This window comes from Oculina patagonica, chromosome 4 (assembly GCF_052425735.1).
Source record: "Oculina patagonica isolate OP01 chromosome 4, crgOcupat, whole genome shotgun sequence".
NCBI lineage: Eukaryota > Metazoa > Cnidaria > Anthozoa > Scleractinia > Oculinidae > Oculina > Oculina patagonica.
The window spans coordinates 14857200-14884510 of record NC_135761.1 but is presented as its reverse complement, the minus strand read 5'-3'; the positions used below and the strand labels follow the sequence as shown (position 1 = coordinate 14884510).

At 38.4% G+C, this 27311-nt stretch overlaps 3 protein-coding genes across 4 annotated transcripts; all 3 read right to left on the bottom strand.

Moving 5' to 3' along the window:
* Positions 1 to 2891: 2891 nt before the first annotated feature.
* On the bottom strand, positions 2892 to 4065 carry LOC144649670 (Golgi-associated plant pathogenesis-related protein 1-like). Its single transcript, XM_078509228.1, has 2 exons — positions 3830 to 4065; positions 2892 to 3240 (listed from the first exon to the last, which is right to left on the bottom strand). Exons 1-2 carry the CDS (start codon positions 4051 to 4053, stop codon positions 2895 to 2897), a joined length of 570 nt encoding a protein of 189 aa, XP_078365354.1. The 5' UTR covers positions 4054 to 4065; the 3' UTR covers positions 2892 to 2894.
* Positions 4066 to 9086: 5021 nt separating this feature from the next.
* On the bottom strand, positions 9087 to 19724 carry LOC144649628 (uncharacterized). Of its 2 annotated transcripts, XM_078509159.1 has the most exons (5): positions 19128 to 19724; positions 12445 to 12511; positions 11497 to 11727; positions 10621 to 10879; positions 9087 to 10041 (listed from the first exon to the last, which is right to left on the bottom strand). In XM_078509159.1, the coding sequence occupies exons 2-5, from the start codon at positions 12494 to 12496 to the stop codon at positions 9219 to 9221; spliced, it is 1365 nt and encodes a 454-aa protein (XP_078365285.1). In that variant the 5' UTR covers positions 12497 to 12511; positions 19128 to 19724; the 3' UTR covers positions 9087 to 9218. The 2 variants fall into 2 exon arrangements, with proteins under 2 accessions (XP_078365285.1, XP_078365286.1); XM_078509160.1 differs by lacking the exon at positions 19128 to 19724 and having other exon boundaries at positions 12445 to 12586.
* Positions 19725 to 20006: 282 nt separating this feature from the next.
* LOC144649614 (uncharacterized) lies at positions 20007 to 26708 on the bottom strand. The gene is made up of 5 exons (XM_078509141.1): positions 26467 to 26708; positions 25498 to 25660; positions 22755 to 24428; positions 21925 to 22171; positions 20007 to 21209 (listed from the first exon to the last, which is right to left on the bottom strand). Exons 2-5 carry the CDS (start codon positions 25553 to 25555, stop codon positions 20573 to 20575), a joined length of 2616 nt encoding a protein of 871 aa, XP_078365267.1. The 5' UTR covers positions 25556 to 25660; positions 26467 to 26708; the 3' UTR covers positions 20007 to 20572.
* Between the last annotated feature and the right edge of the window lie 603 nt (positions 26709 to 27311).

Genomic DNA, 27311 nt, shown 5'->3' with positions numbered 1-27311 from the left:
TAACATCGAACTTAAAATTATTCGAGCTATTAGTGTTTTTCAGATTTATATAGCTGTCATTCCTCCAAAGGAGCCGTTATTTATGCAAAGGGTAAAAAAATTGTATCTATTTACTATACTTTCAGTTTGTGTCCTTAACAACGATCGTCAATTTTCGCAAATGTTTAGTAGCAATAACCTTGTCTATATATTAATTTACCAGTGATCTCGACCACTCCCCATTTCCTGGTTTCCTAAACAGAACTAGTTACGCTTCGGCTGTTATAACGTGTTAAAGGCATGTTGAACGTTTTTAACATCGAACTTAAAATTATTCTTTAAAAGCCATTTGTTTTTAAGATTTAGATAGCCGTTATCGCTTCAAGGGAGCCGTACTTTATGTATAGGCTAGAGGGTAGAAATTTTTAAAATTCTGTATCGATTTACCATATTTCAGTTTGTGTCCTTGAAGCTTATACATCGATTCTTAAAAATGTTTTGTAGCAATTATCCTTTCGATAGATTCTCCAAAGCTATCAAGTATTACTTAATTGACCAGTGATCTCGACCACTCCCCATTTCCTGGTATCCTAAACAAATTAGTCTCGCTTCGGCTGTTAAACCTGTCAAAGGCATGAACGTTTAACTATCAAACTAAAATCATTCAAGCTATTTGTTTTTCAGATTTATTTAGCTGTTACCCTTCAAAGGCCGTAATGTAGGGTAGAAATGTCAATCTCATTTCAGGTCCTTAACGTCGTCAACTGTAGCAATTATCTTGTCTGTATCCCTCATTTAAGTATACTTAATTTACCAGTGATCTTGACCACTCCCCATTTCCTGGTATCCTAAACAGGACTAGTCTCGCTTCGGCTGTTATAACGTGTTAAAGGCATGTTGAACGTTTTTTAACATCGAACAGTGTTTTCAGATTTAGTTAGCTGTTATCGCTTCCAGGGAGCCGTACTTTATGTATATAGGTGAAATAATTTGAAAATTCTGTATCTATTTAAGCTAATCCGTTTGATTTTCGCCAAAAAACTAGTTGCAATTATCTTGTCGATAGATTCTCTAAAGTTATCAAGTATTACTTCATTTACTAGTGTCATCTTGACCACTGCCCATTTCCTGGTATTCTAAACAGAACAAGTAACGCTTCGGCTGTTATACGAAACAAAGTAAAATCCAGAACCTCTTCAGAGGTGTATTCAGGGAATTTAAGCTTAAAGGGGGTGGGGGGATGTTTGCCTAATTTTGGCTTATCGTCAATTTTCGCAAATGTTTAGCAGCAATTATCTTGTCTGTAAATTCCCCTAAAGCTTTTAAGCATTTCTTAATTTTCCAGTGATCTTGACCACTCCCCATTTCCTGGTATCCTAAACAGAACTAGTCTCGCTTCGACTGTTATAACCTGTCAAAGGTATGTCGAACGTTTTTACTATCGAACCTGAAGTCATTCAAGCTATTGTTTTTCAAATTTATATAGCTGTTACCCTTCAAAGAAGCCGCAACTTATGTAAAGGGTAGAAATGTCTAAAAATTTTGTATCGATTTACCATCTTTTAGTTTGTGACCTTAACGCTGCTCGTCAATTTTTGCAAATGTTAATTAGTAGCAATTATCTTGTCGAAAGATTCTCTAAAGTTATCAAGTATTACTTAATTTACCAGTGATCTTGACCACTCCCCATTTCCTGGTATCCTAAACAGAACTAGTCTCGCTTCGGCTGTTATACGAAACAAAGTAAAATCGCAAAACCTATTGTGATGTGTATCGGGTAAATTAACGAAAAAGGTGGGCAAATGTTTTGCAGGGGAACACATGGACAATTATAAGATGTCGTTGCTTTTCTCTCATTTTTTTGATACTGTTACAGAGGTCTGCTGATCTCTGCTGCCTTATTTCGGGCTCATTTAGTTGCAAGCAATTTTTTGAGTTTGAAAAAGAATACATAAATGAACGTGAAGCAGTTTGAGGTTGGAAGGAAAGCTTGTTTTGATTTATTTCATCATATTTGCTAGACGACAATTGAAATGCAATGTTTGAATTTACGCACGTACATTCAAAAGCTCCAAGTATCGCATAGTGGCAAGGCCCATATACAAAGGCAATTTAAAGTGCTTATCCAGATTTTCACGGTAATTTTTATCGCGTTCACACTGCAGCCAGCTAGAATTTGAGGTTTATAAGAGCGCGATATTGCTAGAATTTCTATGAAACTTTATAAATTGAACATAATGTTTCTACTAGTGCATGTACACACGCCTTATAAAGACAAGGATGGTCCTGTTTTTTGTTTTGTTTATCGCAAGTTCGAAACCTCTGGCGATATCACTCTAAAATAATATTAAATAGCACTGAAATCAAAGCTAGTTTACAGGCGCAATTTGGAGTTGCAACCCTAAAATCGTTGAGGAATTGTGAAGGGTAGGGGTTTAGCTGAATTAAAAAAAAGAAGAAACAATTAGATTCACAAAAATTTAGTGGTGAACAGAAAAAAGAAATTTAGACAGTGGCAACAGATGAAGAAGCTATTGTTGAAATTTATTAGTCTTCTAAACTTTCAGTTAAGTTCTGTACTCATTTTTAATTCTATATTCTAAACCACTGAACTTGGAAATGGTTTTCCTATGTCCTGTGAGAAAAAAAATGAACGTTGGAGGTGTAGAAAATCCACTAGCAGCTTTTCAAGTCCTAAAACTTGCATTATATTATTTTCTTAAACATGGAAACCATCCTCTAGTGAGTAAATCATAAGAGTTCTCTGAGTAAGTAACCAGACAATTCCACAACTGTGACTCGTTTTTCAACCTTATTTTAATTAAGACAAGTAATTATATATATAACATGTGTTACATATAATTATAGTAATTCGTTTTCCATAAAAAAGCACTTGTGGACAACAGAAGTCTTCTTCAGCTAAATACAGGTTCACGCTGATCACGAAACTCCGGATACCCAGTTTTTTCAAACACTGCTTGTCCTTGGTCTTCAAATGATGATTTGTCTCGAAGTGAGGCGCAGTAACTGGCAGCGTCAAAGCTACCCCTTTGAACATTTTCTGCAAACTTCCCAAAAAAGTTTCCTGCAGGTTGGTATCTGCCGACAATATACGCACACTGCATGCCGTTCCGTGTTGTTTCAGCTCGTCCAATACCAAGCTGCGTGCTTGTTTTCCACGCCACTTGGGTAAAATGGCCTGTCCCGGTGCTTTTGCCGTCACCATTGAAATTATATCCGGGATTACAGACCTCGTTGTACCTAAAATAAATAAGGCTGCAGTTCAGTGTGCCTACCAACTAATGAAAGATGGAAGTTACAGAAACCGACCATTCTAAATCCAGATTTTGCGTTCGAAAATTAGATTTCTTGTTCCATTCATGGACAAGCCAGTCTCAGATTGCAATCCGACCAATTCACCTCAGATGATGGATCGTTCAGATTGGTAACTGAAGCTAGTTTCAGATTTTCGTTCTATTTGAGTGAAATTGCATTGGTCAGTTACCTCTGTCCGCTGCCCCTATGTCGTCGTGGCTCGACCTTTTTCTGTATTTTCGTTCCACCTCACACATAGATTCAAACAATCCGAATTTACTAGATCAGAAAATAAATGGGCTAGAAGGACCGCTACCTTTAATCAAACTTGGTTTAGTAAAGGCACATGTCTACACCTCCTAAACATATGTGTAATATTATCCTAAACCTAGCTGCATTCTCAGATAAGAAGTATACAGCTATTTGATAATAAATTGATCTAATTGTTTTGTTCAATGTCATTGAGTAAAACTAGCACAGACAAAAAAAAAAAACAATTCCGTACAATTTGCAGTAAGCATTCTTTGTCACCTACCAGTTTGTCACAGCTTCTTCCATAGCTTGTGCCTTGTTGGTGGAACATCCCATGGAAAGGTTTTCGCCTTGTTCCTCTCTTTCCTCTTTTGAGGAGTGCTTAAGCTCCCCCAGCTGGGCAATTTTTTGGGCGTATGCTTTAGCCTGATCACACATTTGCCGGTCTAGTGTCATCAGAGGAACTCCATGTATTTTACGGAATTTGTTATGTGTATCCAAACCCATCTGTTCTTCATTGGTGAATTCTAAAAGGAAATAAAAAAGAACGAAAAATGTTTTAAACGTAGTCTTTCAGATTTTACTGAGCTAACACTCCAAACAGATGCGACAAATAAACAGTTGCGTGTGGATGAATGGTCTCTTATCGTTGTCTATTTAAACAATGAGTGTTTCTGTCGAGGAACTATCGGCTGATAGAAATCAACCCTTTAGAGTGTCTGCTAAAGCAATTAGACTGCTTTCCCTCGTTTTTTATGAGCAGTAGTCAACTCGGCTACGCCTCGTTGACTATTTCCTCATAAAAAACCTCGGGTTTTTAGTTCAATTGTTAGTTCAATTGTTTAAAGGCCTTATCACGGTTTTCGGCGCCATCTTGACGAGTAGGCAAAGCGGGTAGAAATTACAGTGTTTTTATGGGAATCCGACGGCAAATATCTTTTACAAAAATTGAATTCTGGACAACTTATAAATTGTAAAGTTAAGATTCCAGGCAAAAGTTTTTATTTGCCGAGTTTGAAGGATGTAGCTGGGCTAGAAAGCGTTCAGTTACGTTTTTAATTTTCCAATACATTTGTCTAGTTTTTTTTCCCCGCATGATTGACGCTGTTCGCGGGAAAAATCATAGACAAATGTATGGGAAATTAAAAACGTAACTGAACGCTTTCTAGCCTAGCTACATCCTTCAATTGGCAAATAAAAACTTTTGCCTAGTACCTTAACTTTACAATTCATAAGTTGTCCAGAATTCAATTTTTGTAAAAGATATTTGCCGTCGGATTCCCATACAAACACTGTAATTTCTACCCGCTTTGCCAACTCGTCAAGGTGGCGTCGAAAACCGTGATAAGGCCTATGGTCGATACCCCCTGCTTGGCTTCTCCCTCCTTGGCCTCCTCCTCCTTCGCTTTCCTGGGGTCCGTCCAACTGCAGCTGAAGTATCAAGGTCTTATTATATTGGAAGTATTCCACATCGCCTCCAGTGACTTTGAATCCGTTCGCATCTTAATGCAAAAGGACGGAAAGGGGTTAGGAAGGGAACTAATATCCTTTAGCCAAAATTATGAATTATTGTAGAATGTTTAACCGGTATTATGCTGGCGGTTATGAAAATGTCAACCAGTTCTTCTGATATAAACACAAAATCCGAAATATCTTGAGCACATTTTTACCGTTGTTGTTGTTGTTGTTGTTGTAGTTGTAGTTGTTCGGCTCTGAATAAATGTCAATAAAACTGGTCATTACCATGTCGACTGTACACTTTAATAGACGTTTTCGCAGTGGAATCTGCCATTTTGGATATTGAGAAAAAAGGTATCACGATTTCACGAGTTTGTGTGGGAATTTAAGGAATTTCGATTTCGATGTCTGCCGATGTCTCCTCCCACTTTTACATAAAAAATAAAGAATTAACCTTATTGCCAACGAGAAAGCCGAGTCAAGAGGCGAGGGTGTCGAGGCGGCAGAATCATAGAGCCGTGTGCGTATGAGTGTATAGGCAGAGAAAATCTTAAGTTCTGCGTAAGGGACTTTTTTTTTACCATATTTGGGTGTAAGTAAACCCCATATTTGGGTTGTATTGTTCTTCCCAACTGGTTCCCAGTCTCTCACTCCTTGCTAGAGAGCAAATGACCAAAATGGCGTCCACGCGGCTCGCTGTTAAAATTTTCAATGTGGTCATTCATCCCTTTACCGATAAATACACCTTTAGGGAATTATAAATCGGAAGAGAATACCCTACAGAATATTCGACCGCCGAAAAAATGAACATCAAGGTCTTCAAATCGATGAAATAATCTTTCGACTTTGGAGTCCGTTGATTTACGATCGAAGAGAGACATGAAAATCAAAAGCGGACTGTTGACTTCAAATAGAGTTTTCTTGACTTATGAGAATGCTGAAGTCGGGTAAATGCTTCCTTTTAGTGTTGATTGTGTTTATAGTAATTGTTTGACCGATGATTTATTCCAAATCAAATACCGTTTATATTTTTTTTGGCACGCATTTTCGCTCCGCATAGGAATAACATCAATACAAAGCGACGCTCACTAAAATTACTGCATGTCATACACACAAGAAAGTCAAAAGTTTTTTGCTTCTAACGGCAATTGTAATGTTAACTTGAATAAAAATTTTGTCTCCAAATAATCCTTGACCGTTCAAGTTTTGTTTTCTGTTCAAAATTTTCAAGTTTTGCGTAACTGAACATGACACTTCGCATGCGAGACTGAAACCTGACCTGTGCATTACTGTCTCTGATTACTAAAAATTATTTTTAAAAAAGCATCTTGGCAGTTTTGATTTTGGGATTTGATTTATAAGAAGTTCTTGAAATGCAACTATCCCTTTTGTGGACGAAACATTTAAACCATCGCGTGTTGTATTTAAAAAACAGTGATTAAACCTCATTTATTGCCTACATTTTGTGACATTTTAACGTTGAAAAGAATTTAAAGATTTGTCAAGAGTTATCAATCTGTCAAACCCGTAGCCTGCGTAGCAGACATCTGTGTACGTTTTTTAGTGTGTTTAAAAGAGTGCGCGATCGCGAGAATACGCTCGCTGGAAACTACAGCGCCTGCTACGCAGGCTATCAAGCCTGTGTCATTTATGAACACCAGAGAAATAGCACTTTTTCACATATTACCTTAAATACAATTTACCATATTTTGGTCATTTCAAATATAGTTCTATCAAAAACCATTCAATATCTGTTCTTATGAACAAACATGAGTATTTCGCTCGTTGGCACTTACCGATAGGTACAACTAGTTAGATAATTTTAACGATTTCCTGCAGTTGGTACAAAGAGACAAGTGGATTATCACTTGGGCCTCATCCCTCGACAAAAATAACATTATTCCTGGTCATAATGTTTGCTTTTTCGACGTTGTTCATTAATATATACGTTGGAGCCACTGGGAATGAACGAGTTTAAGGCCTCTGGTGACTATATAAATGTGAACTACATGTAATTGTAGAGCCGATAATAACTTACCTCTTTTTGAAAAAACACACAAGACAATCAGAACAAGCGCAACACGGACCATGACCTTATAAAGAAGAAAGTTACAGTCAAAGGTTGATTTACACAACTTCTACATATTCATCATTGCATTTTATAGCAAGAATTAACTAAGAGCGATGTACTATGACATTGCTGAGGGGCCAGTATGCTAGGAATGGTTAGGTCCTCGACAGATTAGAGAAATAATTTTCGACAAATAAAACGAGTCGACAACAAACAACCGGCTAAATTACATAGAATTAAGAAAAAAATTGATCTAGGGCTAAGAAACATTGCAAAATTCCAAAGAAATATTTAGAACTATCCACGTATGCGTATTAAAATCGGCGAGACAGAGAGAAAGTGAAGTAATGCTAAAACTGACACATGAGGTTTCCGATTACCAACGATCAATCTCTTTCAAAATAGAGCTTTAAACTAGTAAATTTCGATTATTCATGACAAGCTATTTATTTTCGAGATTAATAACTTTGTTATGCCACTGAGGAAACCGTAAAATTAGTAGAAATAGAAATTTTTATTCACTTACCATAAATCAGTTTGTGTCCTTATTGTTATTCTGTCAACTTTCAGACAGTTATCTATGTTATCTCAGTGTCTCAGTGTTAATGAATTTACAAGTGGTCTTGACCTCTTCACATTTCCTGGTATGTTGAAGAGAACAGGTGATAACAGCGTCAGCCCGGCTGTTACAACCTGCCAGAGGGATATTTTAATCAAAATATATAATAAAATTCTCACTAAATGAGTTTAAAGTGCCTTAAAAAAGTTAAAAGTTCCAGACGTTTCGGGCTTAGCCCTTCATCAGTGGAAAGTCAGGATTTCAGTTAAAAACGTTCGCTTGCGCCATGAAAACAAATTTGAGTTCTTGGTATATGCCATCTCTTGCCGCCGTTGCTCCGCCATCTACATCGGCGAGACAGGCCGGACATTAAGAGAACGCTTCGGTGAGCATCTCCGCAGCATTGAGAAGAACCTGCCGGGATTTCCTGTCGCAGAGCATTTTAATGCAAACGGACACGCCCTGCAAGACGCACAAGTCCGAAGTGCCACGCAGCACAAGGAAATTTTTTCCATTTATCATTGGATATTTTAATCTGCCGTACAGCAAGGAAAGAAAAAATATCAAACTGCGATCTCTGATGTTAATTCCATAAAGGTAACTTCCAAACTATAAACTTCAACTTTATCTTAATCGCCATTTATATTGTGAATGCAGAAAAACCATTCGAAAAAGTGATAATGGTGCTTAAAATCATGTGGTATTGCATCTAATGTTATCGTCTGGGTGAGAGCAGGCTTAAGACACAGCCAACAAAAGTTATGTCATCTTGTAAAGTAAGCTAAAGGCGTTCTGCTCTGTACGTAATAGTTTGTCTGCGCATTAAATCCTGGAAAGGAGTTTCAACCCCCCCCCCCCCTCCTTGTACTATGGTGGGGGTATGAATTTGTTTGTACGTCCAAGGGTTAAGAAATGAGGTTTTAAAAAAACTGACGTTTCCACAGTTTGAGTACAGATGGGACTACCACAAAGGTTATCGAAAAGATAGCAACCAACAACATTCGTTAGCGGAACTACTGTTACCAGCAGTGGCGGATCCAGGGGAAACGACCGGGGAGGCCGGGTACGGATCCCCCTATCAGAAATTAATGTGGGCTTATTTTCTACTTTTTTGACATTGACAGTCAAGCATCGACACGATCACATATCACTGTTACACTGTTTTTTTTTTTTTAATGAAACACTCACTTGTTGCATTTGCCACCCCCCCCCCCCACCCCTCTCCTCGGGGAGTACTCCTTATGGTGGGCTCTGTGCGAAGGCTTCGCCAGAAAGCGGTACCTTAGGTACTTGTGGATAGTAGGATTTGGGTTTAATTGTACTGCTCTCGTCCAATCAGATTCTAGTAATTTTGTCGAGGCTATAACACCAGGTAAAACGAAATGGGTAATGAAATGGGTAATGATGAGACTGAAAAACTTTAACAATATTACCTTTTAATTTATTTTTATTACTTCATTAAATAAATGATCACTTTTTGAAAGCCGTTTGCATTTATAGTAAAATTCAGTCGTTTGCGTTTTTCTCGCCTCTTCCCTTTGTCCCTATATACTAAACTTTTCGCAGTTTTTTTAGTAAAAAATCTTAGTTTGAATGCTTTGGGACATGATTTTTAGTTGCTAGTTCGTCTTCGGAAGAATCATCATCGATTACTGCGTCCTCGCTGTTCATAATCGGTATAAGGGTTTGAGTAAAGCCTCCTTTCGCTCCATATCCATCATCATTATTATATTTGTCACTTGCAATTTGTTCATATTCTGTTTTTTCAGCGGGGTCGTCTCCCTCGACGAACTCTTCTAAAACTTCAGCCTGCTTCGGGTAATACTCAGATGATGTCATCGGCAGCCTGGCGTCGGTGTTAGCTCCCCATGCGTTTCCAGCGTAATAGCTTAGTTTATTGTTTTGATAACCTTGTCCATAAGGATATCTATTTGTTTTCTTTAAGTTGTCTTTTCCATATTTGGCATCATTGAACTTAATGTAGCTCGCAGGATTTCTCGTGTTCTTCAAATTGCGCCCACCAATGGGTTGTCTTGCACTTCCCAGCAGTGGTCGAAGTTTCGCCTGTCCTTTGGGTAAGACTCCGGGTTGTTTTGGCAAGTTGCCTGCTAGGTTTGCCCTTACTGTTGAGCTAACCCTGTTTTGATTGGCGTCTGACAACGAAGATGTGGGTTTACTTCTACAGTACGACGGAGTAAACTTGCCCTTAAACACATTTTTCAAAGTATCGTAGGTAATTGCTGGTCTGTAACGCGCCACAATGTAAGTGTACCGACGGCCATTTTTCTTGCCTTCCGCTTTGCCGATCCCAAGTTGTGTGGTACCTTTCCAGATGACTTGCATGAAATGAGCAGCTTGTGCTTCATAACCTCCTTTGCCCCAGTTATAAGTGCACACCTCGTTATACCTTTTAAAGAAATAAAAACCAACTATTTTTCTCTTTTGTTTCAAAGCGTTTCAAAGATTCAACTTTTGTTTACAGATAGAGCGATTGAAGTCGAAATAAAGCACAAAAAAGTAAAAAATCATTGTTTAAATTGAATGTTAACGTCGAACCAGGTTTAAAATGGGTAAAAAATATCAAAAACACCACAAGGTGTGAATTATAAGCAACGTTGAACCGGAAATCAGCGTAAAAGACTATGGCTGCACGCTTTTGTTCCAAAACCCCATTTCGTAAGCGGCTTATTGCTTTTGGTCAGTCCGTTGGATTTTGGATCAAGCAGTTATTGTGTCCAAGATACTGTTTTAATTTGTAACATCCTTTGCTCCTCTGCACCTCTTTATCCAGCTGAAATTTAAATTGTCAACGGTGGATTGTTTGAGAAACGCAGTTAAGGTAAAAATACTGCTAGCTACTTTACCGAGTTAATTAAGCGCAGGTCTGATGAGGTACTAGTCTCAGAAACTGTTTTTTACTTCATGATCACTTTAAATTTCAAGCAAGTAATTTATAGAAATTTGGTTGACTAGTTACGTGTCTCACCAGTTTTTCACTGCACCATGTGCCGTTAGCCCTCCCAAATTGCCTCCTCCTGCGGCCAAGTTTTCACCTTCATTTTCTTTCTGCAGAACAAGCTGATCTTCATGTACCATAGGTTGGTTGTTAGTACCCCTCTCCAAAAGTTTCTTTGCAAAATCTTCAGCTTCCTTGGACATCTTAATGTCGAGTTTTAGTGGTGGCGAGTTGTGTATTGCACGAAATTTGTTATGAGAGTCCAGTGCTGACTTGAGGAATTCTTCAGCTGCATATAATGTGGACAACAGAATATTTAATTACCAAACGAAGAAATTGTTACCACATCACATTACTTTACAGATACTGTCCTTTTAAAAGTTACAATCTAAAGTTATAATCTAAACCTATTTTTATAACAATTTTTAGTTATAATAACCTTGAAGGATTTTGATCATCGGGCCAAATGAGTAGAATCCGTTTGTTTTCTATGGGATGAACATCAAAGATGCTCATAGACATATTTTTCTAAAAAATGCGTATCAGAGTTCGAAACACAGCCTTAGAGTTTCATTTCTCTGACAAGAACGGGAATCAAAGATCGAGTCATGGATTTGTCTTAAAACCCGGCAGCCTCTAAGCTTCCCCTCATGGGAGAGAAAGACGAAGAGGAGCTGGAAAGGCGGCAGTTCGCTTCTATTTTGCCCTTTCTTATATTCTTCACATTCTGTAAGCCTGGAACAGGCGTCTTTTCCCCCAACCCCTAAGTAGTTCAAATGAAACTGTTTGCTGGTTTTCTCCTTATTATCGAACTGAAACTAAACATTTCCCCTGCCCGAACCGCCCTTTAAGTCTAAAGCTAATTGCAACAGCTTATGCAGCCCATTCAGTGATAAATGCATTTACCTGTTTCGACCCCAAATGAAGGATTATCTTGTTGGTACCATGCATCATGTGGTGTGGTAACTTGTAAAGAAGACTGAACCTCAGCTGGCGGAGTTACTGGTGGCACACTCGGTGCTACGGATGGTTGGGATTCATTTATCTTTGTTATTTCAAGGTGTATGTCCAGAGATGTGCTGTCAGCACTAATTATTCCAGCTCCTTCGATATGCATATTACTAAAACCCAATGATGCTGCAGATGTACAAGAGATTGAGAAGTATTATCTTAGAGTAAGTGTTCCAATCCAGCAGCTTGGACGACCCAAAAACCGGCACTTAATGTATTTCTGTCTCTTGAGCATGCTATTCCACTGCAGGTACCGATTTACATATACCTCTGGGTATAGAGAGACACTCGGTAAGAGTAGTGTCTCAGTGCCAAAGAACACAATACTTGTACTATTCCGGACACGCTTTTAAATTAGGACACCTTGCCTTCCCTGAAGTACCATCATATATCATTGCAAACTACCAAGGTAATAATAATAATTTATACATTTATATAGCGCTTAAACTATAAATATTCTAAAGCGCTGTTTACTATATGTAAAAATAAAATAAAAGGTAATATGTAATTGTTCGTAGGAGGTACTTAAAATCATTTTTCTTCAGTTGAATAAATGTTTTGGCTGGCATATTTACTACATGCCATGCAGATCAAATTTCGTTTGGTTACTGGTGTAGTCCCACGCCATCGTGTTTGTGAATATAGCCTTTTTTCAATCTACTCAATTCGGAACTAACTTACGGAATATATTTTTTAAACGTGACTCTCTAATTTGTTCATAATATAAGGAATAAACTTTTCTCTTTATATCATATTCTACATTTTCAGGGTAATAAAGGAGCGGAAAATGTTCTGAAATGCGCATAATGTGGCTGTATTTCATAGAACTGTACTTATAATTACCTGCCACAGCTGATTTGGTAGCCAACAAAATCGAGCACAGCGTCAGGAGCATTGCTATGACGTTTTCCTTGAAAGGAATGACGCAAAATTATTTTTGTCAACATGGTTACCCGAAAACGAAAGAAACACAAAGGAAAGATTAAAAAAAAATCTGGAATCATAAAAATTTTGCATTTGCGCAACCTTTTCGTAAAGCAAATTGTGATAAATATAGAAGAAAATCAAGAAGAAGAAGAAGAATTCGAAGAAGAAGAGGACGAAGAAGAAGAAGAAGAAGAAGAAGAAGAAGAAGAAGAAGAAGAAGAAGAAGAAGAAGAAGAAGAAGAAGAAGAAGAAGAAAAATTCGAAGAAGAAGAAGAAGAAAAATTCGAAGAAGAAGAAGAAGAAGAAGAAAATTTATTTTATAAGGGTGACACTTGACAGTGCAAAATTCACTGATAACCTCTTGGTCCTCCAATCTAAACGTTTGCAAATTATGTATAAAAATCTTAAGAATGCCGGTCGCTTAGAATCCAACATTTCGTGGCAAGAGGATGGAACTTCGATTTCTTTCATACTTTTATGTTAGATAGGCTAGGGTATAACTTAAATCACTGTATAGTTCTTTCGATTGAATATCCTTTTATTTTAAAGAAAAATGCAAATAACAAAAATCCGTTAAAATCGTCATTTGAGGCGCTAAATTATTCATGATTTTTGCACGAGTTTGAGAGCCTCGCGTGCAAAAACAAATCACTCTACCGTCTTTTAAACACTCAAACCATAGTTAGCAATCTCTAAACATCTACTGAAATGATTTTGGGAAATATTGCGTTGTTCTTTGTAGACAAAATAATTTTATTTCGAAGGCATACAATTCACTGCCGTAAAAGTACTTGGTAAATAAAATTAATTTTCACCATGTGCGAAACCTTCAAATCGTTTAAGCTTCTGGTGGTTGAATGTTAGAAGAATGGTGTATAAATCCCTGTAAAAATTTCTCCGGGCAAATGATTAAAAGCAACGTGAGATCTTTTCGAATTCGGTTAAATATGCAAATATTTGACCTTCCGCGGTCAACTTTGAAGTTACGGGTCAGAAATAATTTTTGTTCCGTGTTCCAAGTCCTAACCCATTTAAGACCAAATTAAGCATATGAAAAAAATATGTAATTTTCTAACCTTTATCTGCTGTAAAAGGTAGGTTCGAAGGCCATTTTAGCATGATTACGGCTCTTATCATTCGTCGCATCTGAGCTTCGTTTTCCTTCCGCGGTCAACTTTGAAGTTACGGGTCAGGCATGAATGACATGAATATTTCAACCCGTGCACAAGTCTTAACCCATTGTGGGTCAAAATAATCACACACAAAAACATTATGAAATATTCTAACCTTAGTCTGCTGTAAAAAGCAGGTTCGAAGGCCTTTTAAGCACGATTCCGGCTCTAAGCATCCGTAGTAATTTGAGCTTCGTTTGTGCAAGTATGTCATATTTAGTGGTCGAAATCCAATCTGTGATCAACTTTCGGCGCTTCTCGTCACCACTGCATCTTCTTCGACGGCATACGCCGATTGTTAGTATTGCCTCGTTAATAGTACACAAAAAAATAACATCTGATCGCTAAACGGCATGATGTCGGCGCTTACAGTAGCTTACAGTAGCTTACAGTCCCATCTTGCAATGGGCCGTCTGTTCGTCACGCAATACTGTGTCATGGACATTTTTTTAGGGGGTGGTAGGTGGGTGTGGGAAAGGTTGAATATGCGGAAATGCTTGATTTAATACTTTATGACAAGTACGTACTCGAGCCAGCAACAACAACAACAACAACAACAAGTACAGTGATATCTTTAGGCAGACAAGATAAAGCACACGTACTGTCAGTTGACAAGCGTTTGGTACAGTGTAATGCAACTGTTCGCGAATTCTGTTGCTCGCGCGGGGTTGGTTGTAATACCGGGGGTGGAAGGAGGATATAAATCTTTACTAAACAAGTAGAGTTTTTAAGTAGTTATTCCCTTTTTTACTGTAGAACCGAAAACGAAGAGAAAAACTCGCGTCTATGTTTTTTGGGGGGTGAGGGGGTGGGGGCCGGGGGGTTCTTGGTTGGTTGGTTAGTAAAGTTTTATTTTTTTTCACAAAGATACCTAACCAAATATCGCATGTCCTGTATAAATGGTTAATGATAGAAGTAACGATAAGTTTTGATTTTTTTTTCGTAATCGAGTGGCAACTTAATAAAAACATTGCATCGCAATTTTTTTTCGCCCTACGGTAAATCTGGGTGACCTGTGGCTTCGGGTGGTCATTCGTCAACCTGTAACAAAGTACTTTCTTGGGGTGCCGTTTTGAACATGCTGTCGAATTCATGATGTCTAAATTCAACAATAACTAATTTGAAGTTTAAACGAAATTAAAACATGTTAAAAAAAAAACTCAGTGCTAAAACTCTTTGCTAAAAAGCCGGATAAGCAAATTGCTATGGCAATTCGGCGTGTGAAAAAATCGCCAAATTTAATTTAGTGGCTTCCTAAGTAAACAAAACCTTGGTCGTGCTAGTTATTGGCACCGTCTGTTTGCTTAAAGGCAGCGCGTGAACATTTTTTTCAAAGTTCAGTTTATTTCACTGGAAATGGAAGGTTGTTGTTCTTTTAAGGCCCTTGTTCGTGGAGTTTGCGGTTTTGATTCTACTGTCGTGTGAGAAGGACATCAGCAGTCACAAGTCCCAGTATTAATTTAGTTAACTCTAACATGACTCTTTCCGTGAAAAACCAAACTTCAGAAGCTAGCTATTTGTTTGGTGTTTTCAAGGCAGCTCTTGAAAACTTCGTTAAGGCCCAAAACCGAAAAATAACAATCTATTCAAGGGGAGGAAAAGCGTTCCTTGCCGACACAAATAACGGCTAACCGCACACGGCAAAACACAAATCTTTATAAAATCTCTTTACTAATACTTGAACAAAAAGTTCAGTTTTAAGATACCTTTTTTCGTTTAGCTGGGCGTTTATTTTAGCTGATAGAATTTAGGTACCCTATCTAAGGATCACACCCGGAACACATTGCCAAAATGATACCCTACTTATGGACCGAGAACCTCAAAAAATATTCCCTATCCAGAAGTTATTTTTCTCGCGGCGGAGAAAGCCTGATCGCAGGTTAGAGTTTTCAGAGCAACTCTCAACCGGACGATCACACTTTACGACCTGATACCGGGTTCAAACCATTTACTTCTTTACTATATTAAAACTGTATAACGAGGTTGTCAAGAGCTCCACGAACAAGGGCCTTAAAAGAACAACAACCTTCCATTTCCAGTGAAATAAACTGAACTTTGAAAAAAATGTTCACGCGCTGCCTTTAAGCAAACAGACGGTGCCAATAACTAGCACGACCAAGGTTTTGTTTACTTAGGAAGCCACTAAATTAAATTTGGCGATTTTTTCACACGCCGAATTGCCATAGCAATTTGCTTATCCGGCTTTTTAGCAAAGAGTTTTAGCACTGAGTTTTTTTTTTAACATGTTTTAATTTCGTTTAAACTTCAAATTAGTTATTGTTGAATTTAGACATCATGAATTCGACAGCATGTTTAAAACGGCACCCCAAGAAAGTACTTTGTTACAGGTTGACGAATGACCACCCGAAGCCACAGGTCACCCAGATTTACCGTAGGGCGAAAAAAAATTGCGATGCAATGTTTTTATTAAGTTGCCACTCGATTACGAAAAAAAAATCAAAACTTATCGTTACTTCTATCATTAACCATTTATACAGGACATGCGATATTTGGTTAGGTATCTTTGTGAAAAAAAATAAAACTTTGCTAACCAACCAACCAAGAACCCCCCGGCCCCCACCCCCTCACCCCCCAAAAAACATAGACGCGAGTTTTTCTCTTCGTTTTCGGTTCTACAGTAAAAAAGGGAATAACTACTTAAAAACTCTACTTGTTTAGTAAAGATTTATATCCTCCTTCCACCCCCGGTATTACAACCAACCCCGCGCGAGCAACAGAATTCGCGAACAGTTGCATTACACTGTACCAAACGCTTGTCAACTGACAGTACGTGTGCTTTATCTTGTCTGCCTAAAGATATCACTGTACTTGTTGTTGTTGTTGTTGTTGTTGCTGGCTCGAGTACGTACTTGTCATAAAGTATTAAATCAAGCATTTCCGCATATTCAACCTTTCCCACACCCACCTACCACCCCCTAAAAAAATGTCCATGACACAGTATTGCGTGACGAACAGACGGCCCATTGCAAGATGGGACTGTAAGCTACTGTAAGCTACTGTAAGCGCCGACATCATGCCGTTTAGCGATCAGATGTTATTTTTTTGTGTACTATTAACGAGGCAATACTAACAATCGGCGTATGCCGTCGAAGAAGATGCAGTGGTGACGAGAAGCGCCGAAAGTTGATCACAGATTGGATTTCGACCACTAAATATGACATACTTGCACAAACGAAGCTCAAATTACTACGGATGCTTAGAGCCGGAATCGTGCTTAAAAGGCCTTCGAACCTGCTTTTTACAGCAGATTAAGGTTAGAATATTTCATAATGTTTTTGTGTGTGATTATTTTGACCCACAATGGGTTAAGACTTGTGCACGGGTTGAAATATTCATGTCATTCATGCCTGACCCGTAACTTCAAAGTTGACCGCGGAAGGAAAACGAAGCTCAGATGCGACGAATGATAAGAGCCGTAATCATGCTAAAATGGCCTTCGAACCTACCTTTTACAGCAGATAAAGGTTAGAAAATTACATATTTTTTTCATATGCTTAATTTGGTCTTAAATGGGTTAGGACTTGGAACACGGAACAAAAATTATTTCTGACCCGTAACTTCAAAGTTGACCGCGGAAGGTCAAATATTTGCATATTTAACCGAATTCGAAAAGATCTCACGTCGCTTTTAATCATTTGCCCGGAGAAATTTTTACAGGGATTTATACACCATTCTTCTAACATTCAACCACCAGAAGCTTAAACGATTTGAAGGTTTCGCACATGGTGAAAATTAATTTTATTTACCAAGTACTTTTACGGCAGTGAATTGTATGCCTTCGAAATAAAATTATTTTGTCTACAAAGAACAACGCAATATTTCCCAAAATCATTTCAGTAGATGTTTAGAGATTGCTAACTATGGTTTGAGTGTTTAAAAGACGGTAGAGTGATTTGTTTTTGCACGCGAGGCTCTCAAACTCGTGCAAAAATCATGAATAATTTAGCGCCTCAAATGACGATTTTAACGGATTTTTGTTATTTGCATTTTTCTTTAAAATAAAAGGATATTCAATCGAAAGAACTATACAGTGATTTAAGTTATACCCTAGCCTATCTAACATAAAAGTATGAAAGAAATCGAAGTTCCATCCTCTTGTCGCAAAATCGAGAAATTGTCTGATTCTTAGAGACCGGTATTCTTAACAATATCATGAATATAATATTAATTAGTATATATATTATAAAATCTATTCGTGAATATAAATTCCATGCTCTTTAAATTGCGATAGCGGATTAACGACAGCATTTGTTATAAGAAACGATATTATAAGAAACAGTTTTGTTTACCATTTCTATTGCCGCATTACTTAATCCACTGGTGCAAGATATTCAATGAAGATTTTTTATTATCTTTTTTCTTTTTTTGCAAGATAGAGCTAGCCTCTAGGCTTCACTCTAACATTCACTGTGTTTTTAAAAGAGCCGCGTCAGATCATTTCCATGGGTGTAGCTAACAGTTAATTTTGGACGAGACACCAACGACAAGGATGGTGCGCGAAGTAGTTTAAACAAATTTTGACGCCACAACAAAGTTGGTGCAGATAATGCTTTAGCGTTGACTTTCGCTCAATATCGAGAATTCGACATTGTGTAACATCACCTCTAGAGATAAAAGGACAGGAAAACATCCAAACACTATAACCTGCTCGGACACCAGTTTCGTAAATGTGACAACAAGCAGAATCGATCTCAAGCTGTTGCGTAGGACCAGCTGTAAATTAACACGTGAAGTTAAAATGGATGCTTCTAAACTTTCATAAAGAAAAGTGGCTTTGAACTTACAAGAACCGTTTCTTAATCGTGTTTCGAAACCCCTCAAATGAATGCCACTGCAACTTCCTAATTCAGCCTTCAAGCGTTTAGGTGCTGTTGGTACTAACTACTCATTGTCTAAGATATCGCCATAAATGCATTAAAATGAGATTTTGAATGCCTCCGGCGCGGAAATCACTTTAAACCATAAATGCATTTCACAGAAACAGGATTCGGAATATTTCATCACTCGACTTTCGGACAATCAACTCCTTCTTCTTTTCGAAAGTGTTGTCGACAAGTTTACCCGAAAGGTTAAACGCCAGAGTCAAGCATTTGAGTACGCTTGTTGAGTCTCCGACAATGAAAATATTTACGAATTAAGGCCATCGTATTTTACAAATTTTCTTTCCGCCATCTGTTTATGTTTACCATGTGGTTTGGTCAAACTGTTTGTGCAAAAGCTCTTGACCTGGCTAGTCGCGTTCGACTGTATGACTTACAACCAAGGTGTCGCACAAGCACGGGTTGACATTTAGGATCCGCTAAATAACGTTTACTGATCATTCACTTAAGGTAAGTGACAAATATTTCATCCTTAGTAACATTTAAGAAAAGAAAAGGTTAGTAAATATAACGTTTTTTGTCTTACCTTGTTTATATTTCCCTAGATCCTTGTGCGTTAGAGAAGACTCCCAAGACTTCCCAGAATGCGTCGGAGTTTATTTGCAAGTAGCATTAATTATTTCTGCTTTATTTCACCGTAAGTTATTGATTGGACTAAAATCTACTAATTGTCTCTTGTGATAAACGTTATTTATTTTAACTTCTGTTCAATGATCTTTGTTCTTCTGTCCCTCTTACCAATACTCCCGAAGAGGGTCTTTGTAACAGGCTTTATTCGTATCGTTAAATTTTTTATTTTAGCACCGGCGCCAGACCCTTGCACGTCTCACACGTCAACTCTGACTTAGACCCCCTATCATCTGTCAAATCATTTAGGACCCTATTTTTACCAAAATTATCTATACTTATCAACCGTGGCGGCCACTGCACTATCGTAACGTCTAAATTTCGCTAGGCGCTACAATAGCGAGTAAGAAAAGCGAGCGGGCGAGAAGCGACAAGGGAAAAAAGAACAAGACAAAAACAAAACAAAACAAAACAGAAAGAACACTATCCAAAGAGGATAAATTGATGAGGGAAAATACGCTCGACAATCAAAAGAGAAAGAAATGACTACACGTGGCGTAATGAGTTTCATTCTCTATTTATATTTTCCAGTAATTTTTTTTTATAGAGTAGCCATAAATATCGGAATTTTGATGAGACGGGACTGAAATGTACTTCTTAGCAATATCTTTCCGCTTGTTTAGATGCTGTCCTTTTATTGTTGCGCAATAACCCTGGGATACACTGGCGAAATGGATGATGTTATCAGTTGGATTCCCCCCCCCCCCCCTCCCCCCAGAAAATGTTCCTGCTCATTGGTGATCAGTCTTTTCCTTTTATCAATTTGTCTGACGCTAGGTTATCTAATACCTTTGATGTATTTAGTCTGCTGCTGCTGCTGGTTTACATGCCTGACTCCGAGGTCCCATTTTTGAGACATAATATACATAATGTACAGCTCGCTTAATGTAGTAGTAAGGGTAATCTTCCGATTTCTCAAGGTTCGTAAATATGAATCAGATTTCAGAGCCTAAAATTAAAAGTTGAAAAAATACCCTGCAAATGTTTTTCATCGGGTGCATTTCCCTTTTTTTAAGCTGAGAGGTTATAGTCTGCGATTCTACGTTAACAATCCATCTTGATGACGCAGCTCTACTGTCATTTGCGTATTTCGAGACACTATACTACACATCGTCAGTCATGCATTTTTCCGCGTCGAGTGCCACGCCTTTCTTTTGAGACGCAAAAGGACACTCGCTTACAGACTAATATTCGAGCCATGCAAACCTCAGTACAGTAAAATACGTGTGCGAAAACATCAAATTTGCGACGAGGGAATCAGTATTTCTACGTCTGTCTTATTGCATTCTTTTTATACATTTTTGCCCATCTCGATATTATGACGTAAGTGCGCGAAGGTATCTTTCATTTTGGCTTGTTGTGCTTGTCTGGCTGAGTTTCACTTTTTTGTCTGGGTGGCTTATAACTCCTCTTCCAGTCATCATCATCTACAACCATCGAGACTTCATCCTGATTTTTTCCTTCGTCAAGCTTGTTCTCTGCCAAATTAATGCGAGGCAAAAAGCTGTAAGCGGTCTTTGAATTAGCTTGCTCCTTTAAAAGGTCACGCACATCTTGAGCATCGATATTTTTTTCCCAGGTCCTCAGTCGCAAGTAAGGTATTCCATTTGAAGGTCCTGCAGTATTTTGAAGACTGCTCGATGGTTGATGATTACGGCCAGGCGATTTATCACGTTGCTCGGTAATGCTGTCCAGAAAGAAGCTGCTGGGAAATCCTGTGGACATTAAGCCTTCATCTTTCTCAGCATTACAATATGAAGGCAGAAATAATCCTCTGTCGATGTTGCTTTCAAGGCCATATGAATTGATAACTCCAGGCCTGTAACGTGCTACTATGAATGTACACGGGAGACCTTTCCGCATACCAAAAGCTCTTCCAATTCCCATATGGCTGGTTCCTTTCCATATCAACTGCATGAAGTTCTTTGTGTTTCGTTGAATGGTCTGCTTGCTCCAGTCCATGTAACAGACTTGTGTATACCTGCAATTCGTTTGATTAACCGCCTGAGTAAACAAACAGGGACACCCAACGGGCTAATTTGTCAAAACTCATCAAGGATCATAACGTTCACAGGGTAATCAACAAATAAGCATTTGTAAGACGCTTACTCTTTTAAGACATACTACGTCCACAAATTGCTTGAGTGGGCGTGTATGCTGGCCCACACTTTGACCTTTAGTGGGACTGAATGGGGGGTGGGGGTGGGAGAGGTGGATTAAGAGTAATGCTTGGCAGTAAATATCTACTCTAAGGGGATAAATCACTAATTCAGGATTTTTGAGCCAAAAAAGCTCCATCTCTTCAATAAACCCCTGACCAGGCACAATGACAATGGAACAAAACATAACGTAACATTTAGGTACTGGAATCCCAGCTATAATCCCTTGGCACGCCTTTTTTACAACAATTCGTTAAGAATGATATGAACTAGAGGTCCCCAAACAAATATTGAATGTACGAAGCAATAGGAGGCATTGCTTTTTTATGATAGACACCATTGTAAAGGGGTAGAAGGGAAGAAACTAAATATCTTCATGTTTTAAGTGGGCAAGGCTGCTAGTGTCCCAACAATTTTGTCTTTGAGTGTAGTTTTGATGTTCTTAGCTATTTGATCAGTTAAAGTTGAATCTGATTACTTCGTAGCAATAGATAATACACCTTAATGACATAAAATCATGATAAACTAACCACTCACCATCTATGCACTGCTCCACTGGCGGTAAGACCTCCCCACTCACTACATCCTCTAGCTACATTGTCGCCTTCCTCCTCCCTCCTGAGGTTTGCATTGACTTCGTGACGTGCCACGCCCAGTTTAGCTAGCTGATTGGCAAAATGTTGAGCCTCTCTGGACAGCTGTTGGCTTAGTACCAGAGGGGGAGCCCTGTGAATAGCGCGGTATTTATTATGTGCTGCGAGAGCTTCTCGTTGAAAATAGTCATCTGTTTTTCAAAGCAATAATGATTTATAATAAGTGTTGGATTTTGAATTGGTTTGAGAGCATTTGAGCATCGTAATATAACATACCATAAAACTAAGGCATTTACTTGTCAGGTGTAGACTGAAGTTAATGAAATAGTTTTAAAATCACGAAGAAGTTCGAGTAATTGCCTTAACCAGCTAGCTAAGTAGCAAGTGAATCATGTTCTTGTACTGGAATCTAAAGTTTTTACTTTGAAGTTATGACAATAATTTGGCAGGAAGAATTTAATTGGTCAATTTGCAGACACAAATGGGTGCAAAGCCCCCCTCCTCAACTGGAAATGCAAACTCTGAGATAAAAACATATCACTCTTTCCCTTTTTTAAGAAAAATGCTTTAGTCAAGAAAAGAATGCATCACTTTGGGTGTTTCGACAAAAATACAATTGTCTAGCCAGGTTAAATCCGAATCAGAGACTTAAGTCGCCGTGATATGGCAAGCGAAGGAAATTAATCCAATATTTAGCAAGTCGAATTAAAATTAATCTCTTATCATTGTTTTACCAAGTATTCAAGGCCAGTAAAAATTTCAAAAAACGGTTACCGGTCTCGTTGCCATAAAAGGGTGATCCAAACTCGTCAACTGGCATGTAACGCTGGTTTGAAACTGGAGTAACTTGATTGCCAGCGGGTTGTTCATCGTCGTTTACTTCTTGATTCTGCTCTAGGTTGCTTCCATCGTCGTTCATACTTTGGGAATTATCCATTTGATCTTCTTCGGGCGCCGCGCTTTCATCTTGGGAATTGGGCAAATACGAAGGATTTTCTTGGCTGTCGTCAAATTTATCCTCATTTTCATCCTTGTTTCCCTGATTGTCATAATGTTCGTTTGTGTCATTACCCTGGTAGTTGGTCACATTTGTCAAGTCTTCCAGTCCCTGATTGTCATATTGTTCGTTTGTGTCATTGCCCTGGTAGTTGGTCACATTTGTCGAGTCTTCCAGTCCCTGATTGTCATATTGTTCGTTTGTGTCATTGCCCTGGTAGTTGGTAACATTTGTCGAGTCTTCCAAATAATGACCTCCTCCAGGCTGCTGGCCATTCTCATAAATGACTTCTGTTTGATTCTGTTCCGATACCTGAAACGGAGATCCGAATGCACCTTGTTTCATTGATTCTTCGTCAAAGGTAGCTGAAGAAGAATTAATACTTTTATTGTTCTGAAGACCATCCTCCAAAATCCCTTCTGTCCCGTTTTCATTTACTTCTTCCGGCCTTTCAGCCTGACTTAAATTTGTTTGCTGTGTTGGCCATTGACTTGGTTGTTGATTATATGCATTCTCAGGAATATAATCATATGTGTTATTGAGGTTATTTTGTGGACCTTGTGGTAACTGCAATTCCGCATCGTTTTGAGTAGTAGTCTTGTTATGAAAGTCTGCATGATCTGATGACTGGCCTGCAATTGTTGCTTGAACACCTTGTACTCGTTCTCCTTGGGTCGTTGCTTCAACAGGAACATCAGGATGATGGAATTGTGCCTCACTGCTGCTGTTTTGCAGACCTCCTTTAGATGTGTTGCTTGCTTGAGTACCATAACTTACATTTCCATCGTGTGCAGTATGCTTTAAGGTATCAGATACTTTTTGACCTCCTTTTGTGAATATCAGAGGTTCTCCCATTACAATGATTTCTTCATCCAAAGGTATATTTCCTGATTTGTGATTAAACTGCGTTTTCGAGGGTATTCCCTTATATTTCGGATAAGCTGGCGGTCCTGCTTTCCATTCAATCTTTGGTCTTCCACTAGGGGTACCCGCAAATTTTCCAAAACGAGTATGTGGTGATTCTCGTGAAACGTTTACGCCATGGTTGCTTTTGATGCCCTCATCCACCTGAGAAGTGAATGTAAGCGGCTCTCCTACCATTTGAAGAGTTTGGCTATTATTGTACTTCATGGTGTTGTTTCGCTTTTCCTTTCCAAAACGTTGTTCATTTGGGACTGTCTTAAAAGTATTTCCTTGTCGATTTTTGTTTACGCTTTTAAAACCCGTTAAAGTTGCCAGTGGTTGGCTTAGTTGTTTCTTTGAACCGTTGGAGTTAAGTGGAAGTGTTTTGCGTTGCACGGGAAGAGTGAAGGCAAAACTCAATGAGTTTGAATCTTCTTTAGACTTTCCACGGATACGCGGCACTGTCATTCTCTCTTTTGGCGACTGGTTCTTGAGAAAATTCGCAACATCTCCTTGCGAAGATAATACGTTGAGCCTGGCGGATGAGGCTTATAGAACAATAAAATGTAAGTCAGTGTTAGCTGAACAACACCTTTAAGAATAATATTAGCACCTCATACGTTAAAGGAGAAGTTCACTCCAAAATGGCCATTTATTTTCTTTACGCCAATAAAAAGTTTACACAAAGATGTGTTATTCGCCAAAATTTCAGCCTCCAACGTTCGCTACAACCCTACGAAATCTTTCCCAAAACTCGACAACTGAACGCCGCCATCTTGGAGCTGGTAATGTATGCGTGACGTCAAAGAGCTCAGCCTGAAGTTTGGCGGGAAAATTTTAATAGTCGAAACTCCTTGTTTTTTGTATTTCTTGGAGCTCTGTTTGAGCAAAATGGAGCTGCAAAAACAGGCATTTTGACAAACAAAAGCTACTACGAAGAAACAGGGAGTTTCGAGTATTTAAATTTTCCCGCCAAACTTCAGGCTGAGCTCTTTGACGTCACGCATACATTACCAGCTCCAAGACGGCGGCGTTCAGTTGTCGAGTTTTGGGAAAGATTTCGTAGGGTTGTAGCACACGTTGGAGGCTGAAATTTTGGTGAATAACATATCTTTGTATAAACCTTTTTTTGGCAAAAGGAAATAAATGGCCATTCTAGAGTGAACTTGTCCTTTAAATTTTTCTGTTGGCTCTCTATTATCTCACATCGTGTAGCGTCGGAAAACTCACGAAGAGTTGGCTTACCCACGCGTCTAACTAACATGTTTAAGCACTTTTTAGTTAAATTTGCTTTGACATAAATATGTGCATAACTATAACTAAGCCACGTTTTGGGGCTCAGTGATTTAAACGCAACAGCTATTTTCAGATCGCTGATGTCAATGTTTCGTCTCAATGTTTAGGTAGGTAGGGACGTGTCGCAGTGACATCAAGCTGGAACAATATTGCAACATGTACACACGCGAGAAAATGTTGTTGAATATGTTCCAGCGATATATCCCGTCACAGCATTTTGTCCCTTCCATGTCTCTTCGTGTCGTAACACCTATTGGACATTATTATTGGTAAAGTTAGGACAGCGTATATCACTTTAATTAAGTCTTTATTTGTTCTTACCTGGTTTGATTGCGTCCGCTATATGTAGCATAATCACAATGCAGTGTAGATAACACATTTTAACATCGAAGTTCGACAGCGATCTAAAGAACAAACCTCTCAAGTGAGGAACGTTGCCCCTGTTACAATGTTGGAACCACGAACAAGACCTACACAAAGAATGCTGAAAGAAACAGAAGAAAGAGTATTTAATAATCAAAACTTTCAAGTCGGATAGCATTTTAGCTGCAACTGGCTGAAAGAAAATGGCGACAGGCCAGTTTAACTCCATGCCGAATCGTCAATCGCCCTAAATATATCTAAAAATTACACTTTTCCAAAAGCATTGCTGAAATATGTCATGTTTGCGACATTTTAATTAAGGCCGTCAGTAAATCCCACTTTACTGACTAAATTATTTTGGCCAGACATACGTTCTGTCCTTTGATCGTCTGGTATTGGTGAAATTAATCTTATGTGCACACTTAACAATTACAAACAAAATGTGCTATATTTTTCTTTCAAAATGATTCATCTATGTGACGAAAATCAGTCAAGGGCATCCATTTATGAATGGCATCCATTGAGATCTATATATTGCAACTTTTCAACCGAATTTAGTGCCAACACAGTTTTACCGTAGAAATCTCAAGGTTAAACAGAAATCTTTTTTAAATTATGGTTTTCATTTTATTCTTAAAATAATGTAAGGTGTTAACGTTTACGCAATTTTAAAAGGTTGGCGAATTAATTCTCGATATCCATATAAAGCATATAACGACAATTTAACAGCAAACGTTACGTTTTGTTGAGCAGTAATTATTGTTATTTCATTATCAACAAAACGCAAGAAAAAGTGAATTCTTTTTAAATTAGTTTGCTCTCTGCACTAGTGTTAAGCGAGGAGGGAAACATTTGTAAACATCTCACATCTCCGAATGAATGTTTAATCATGGATGACAACTGAGTTAACCCAGTAATAGGACTTACCTTTATTAAGCCAGTCTATGTCGCATATTTGTTATGGGAAAGCCATATTTGAGCCACAAAATAGAGGAATAGATGGACCAAGACAAAGAACTTTTTACTTGATCTACGAAGCATGAGGTCATGGTTGAGCTTTTTTTCAATATTTCTTGTCCCGCCCTCTCTGATATTTTACCTTCCATATCAGCAGGTACAAGTATTGACATTTTGAACACATGTTATGGGATTTCTGGTCACAACTTAAAACTCAAGCTGGCCACCATGAAACCCGTGCTTGTCTTTTATTCTGGCCTAGCTAGCTTATACGAAATTTGACATTTTGTGCCTTGAGGTTTGGTCAATTCATGTGCCAATCGAGCTTTAGGAGAACATGACAGTTTTTGGGGAAGGCAGCCTCGAGATGACGTCACTTTCGCGCGTGACTTGTTCTACAAACCCACATCTCAACTTGGCTAAGCTGCTTATAGTCAATAAAAGTTGAAAGACCTTTCTTCGAAACCCCATCCCAAGACTTTAAACTTATCTTCTCTTAGTTTTATTTGGTGTGTTTTGTTGGGCTTCCGTTAAAGTGTGAATGTTGGGTTTGGTAGCACTGTGAATAGAATCGTATTATAAAAAAGGCCGAAGGTTTGAGGACCATCTTAAAACTAACTTGGTCAGAGATTATTCTTAGGGTGGTTGTACTAGAACATTTGTAAAAACTCATATTTATGTTTTTCTCCCCTGCCCAGGTAAAGAAACTATTTAAATTTTAGGATGCATTACCTGCGCTTGCTTACTGGGAGAAAATATAACACAGACACTGTAAGATGGAGTTAAACGACTGATGTGTTACTGTTTTGGTTAAA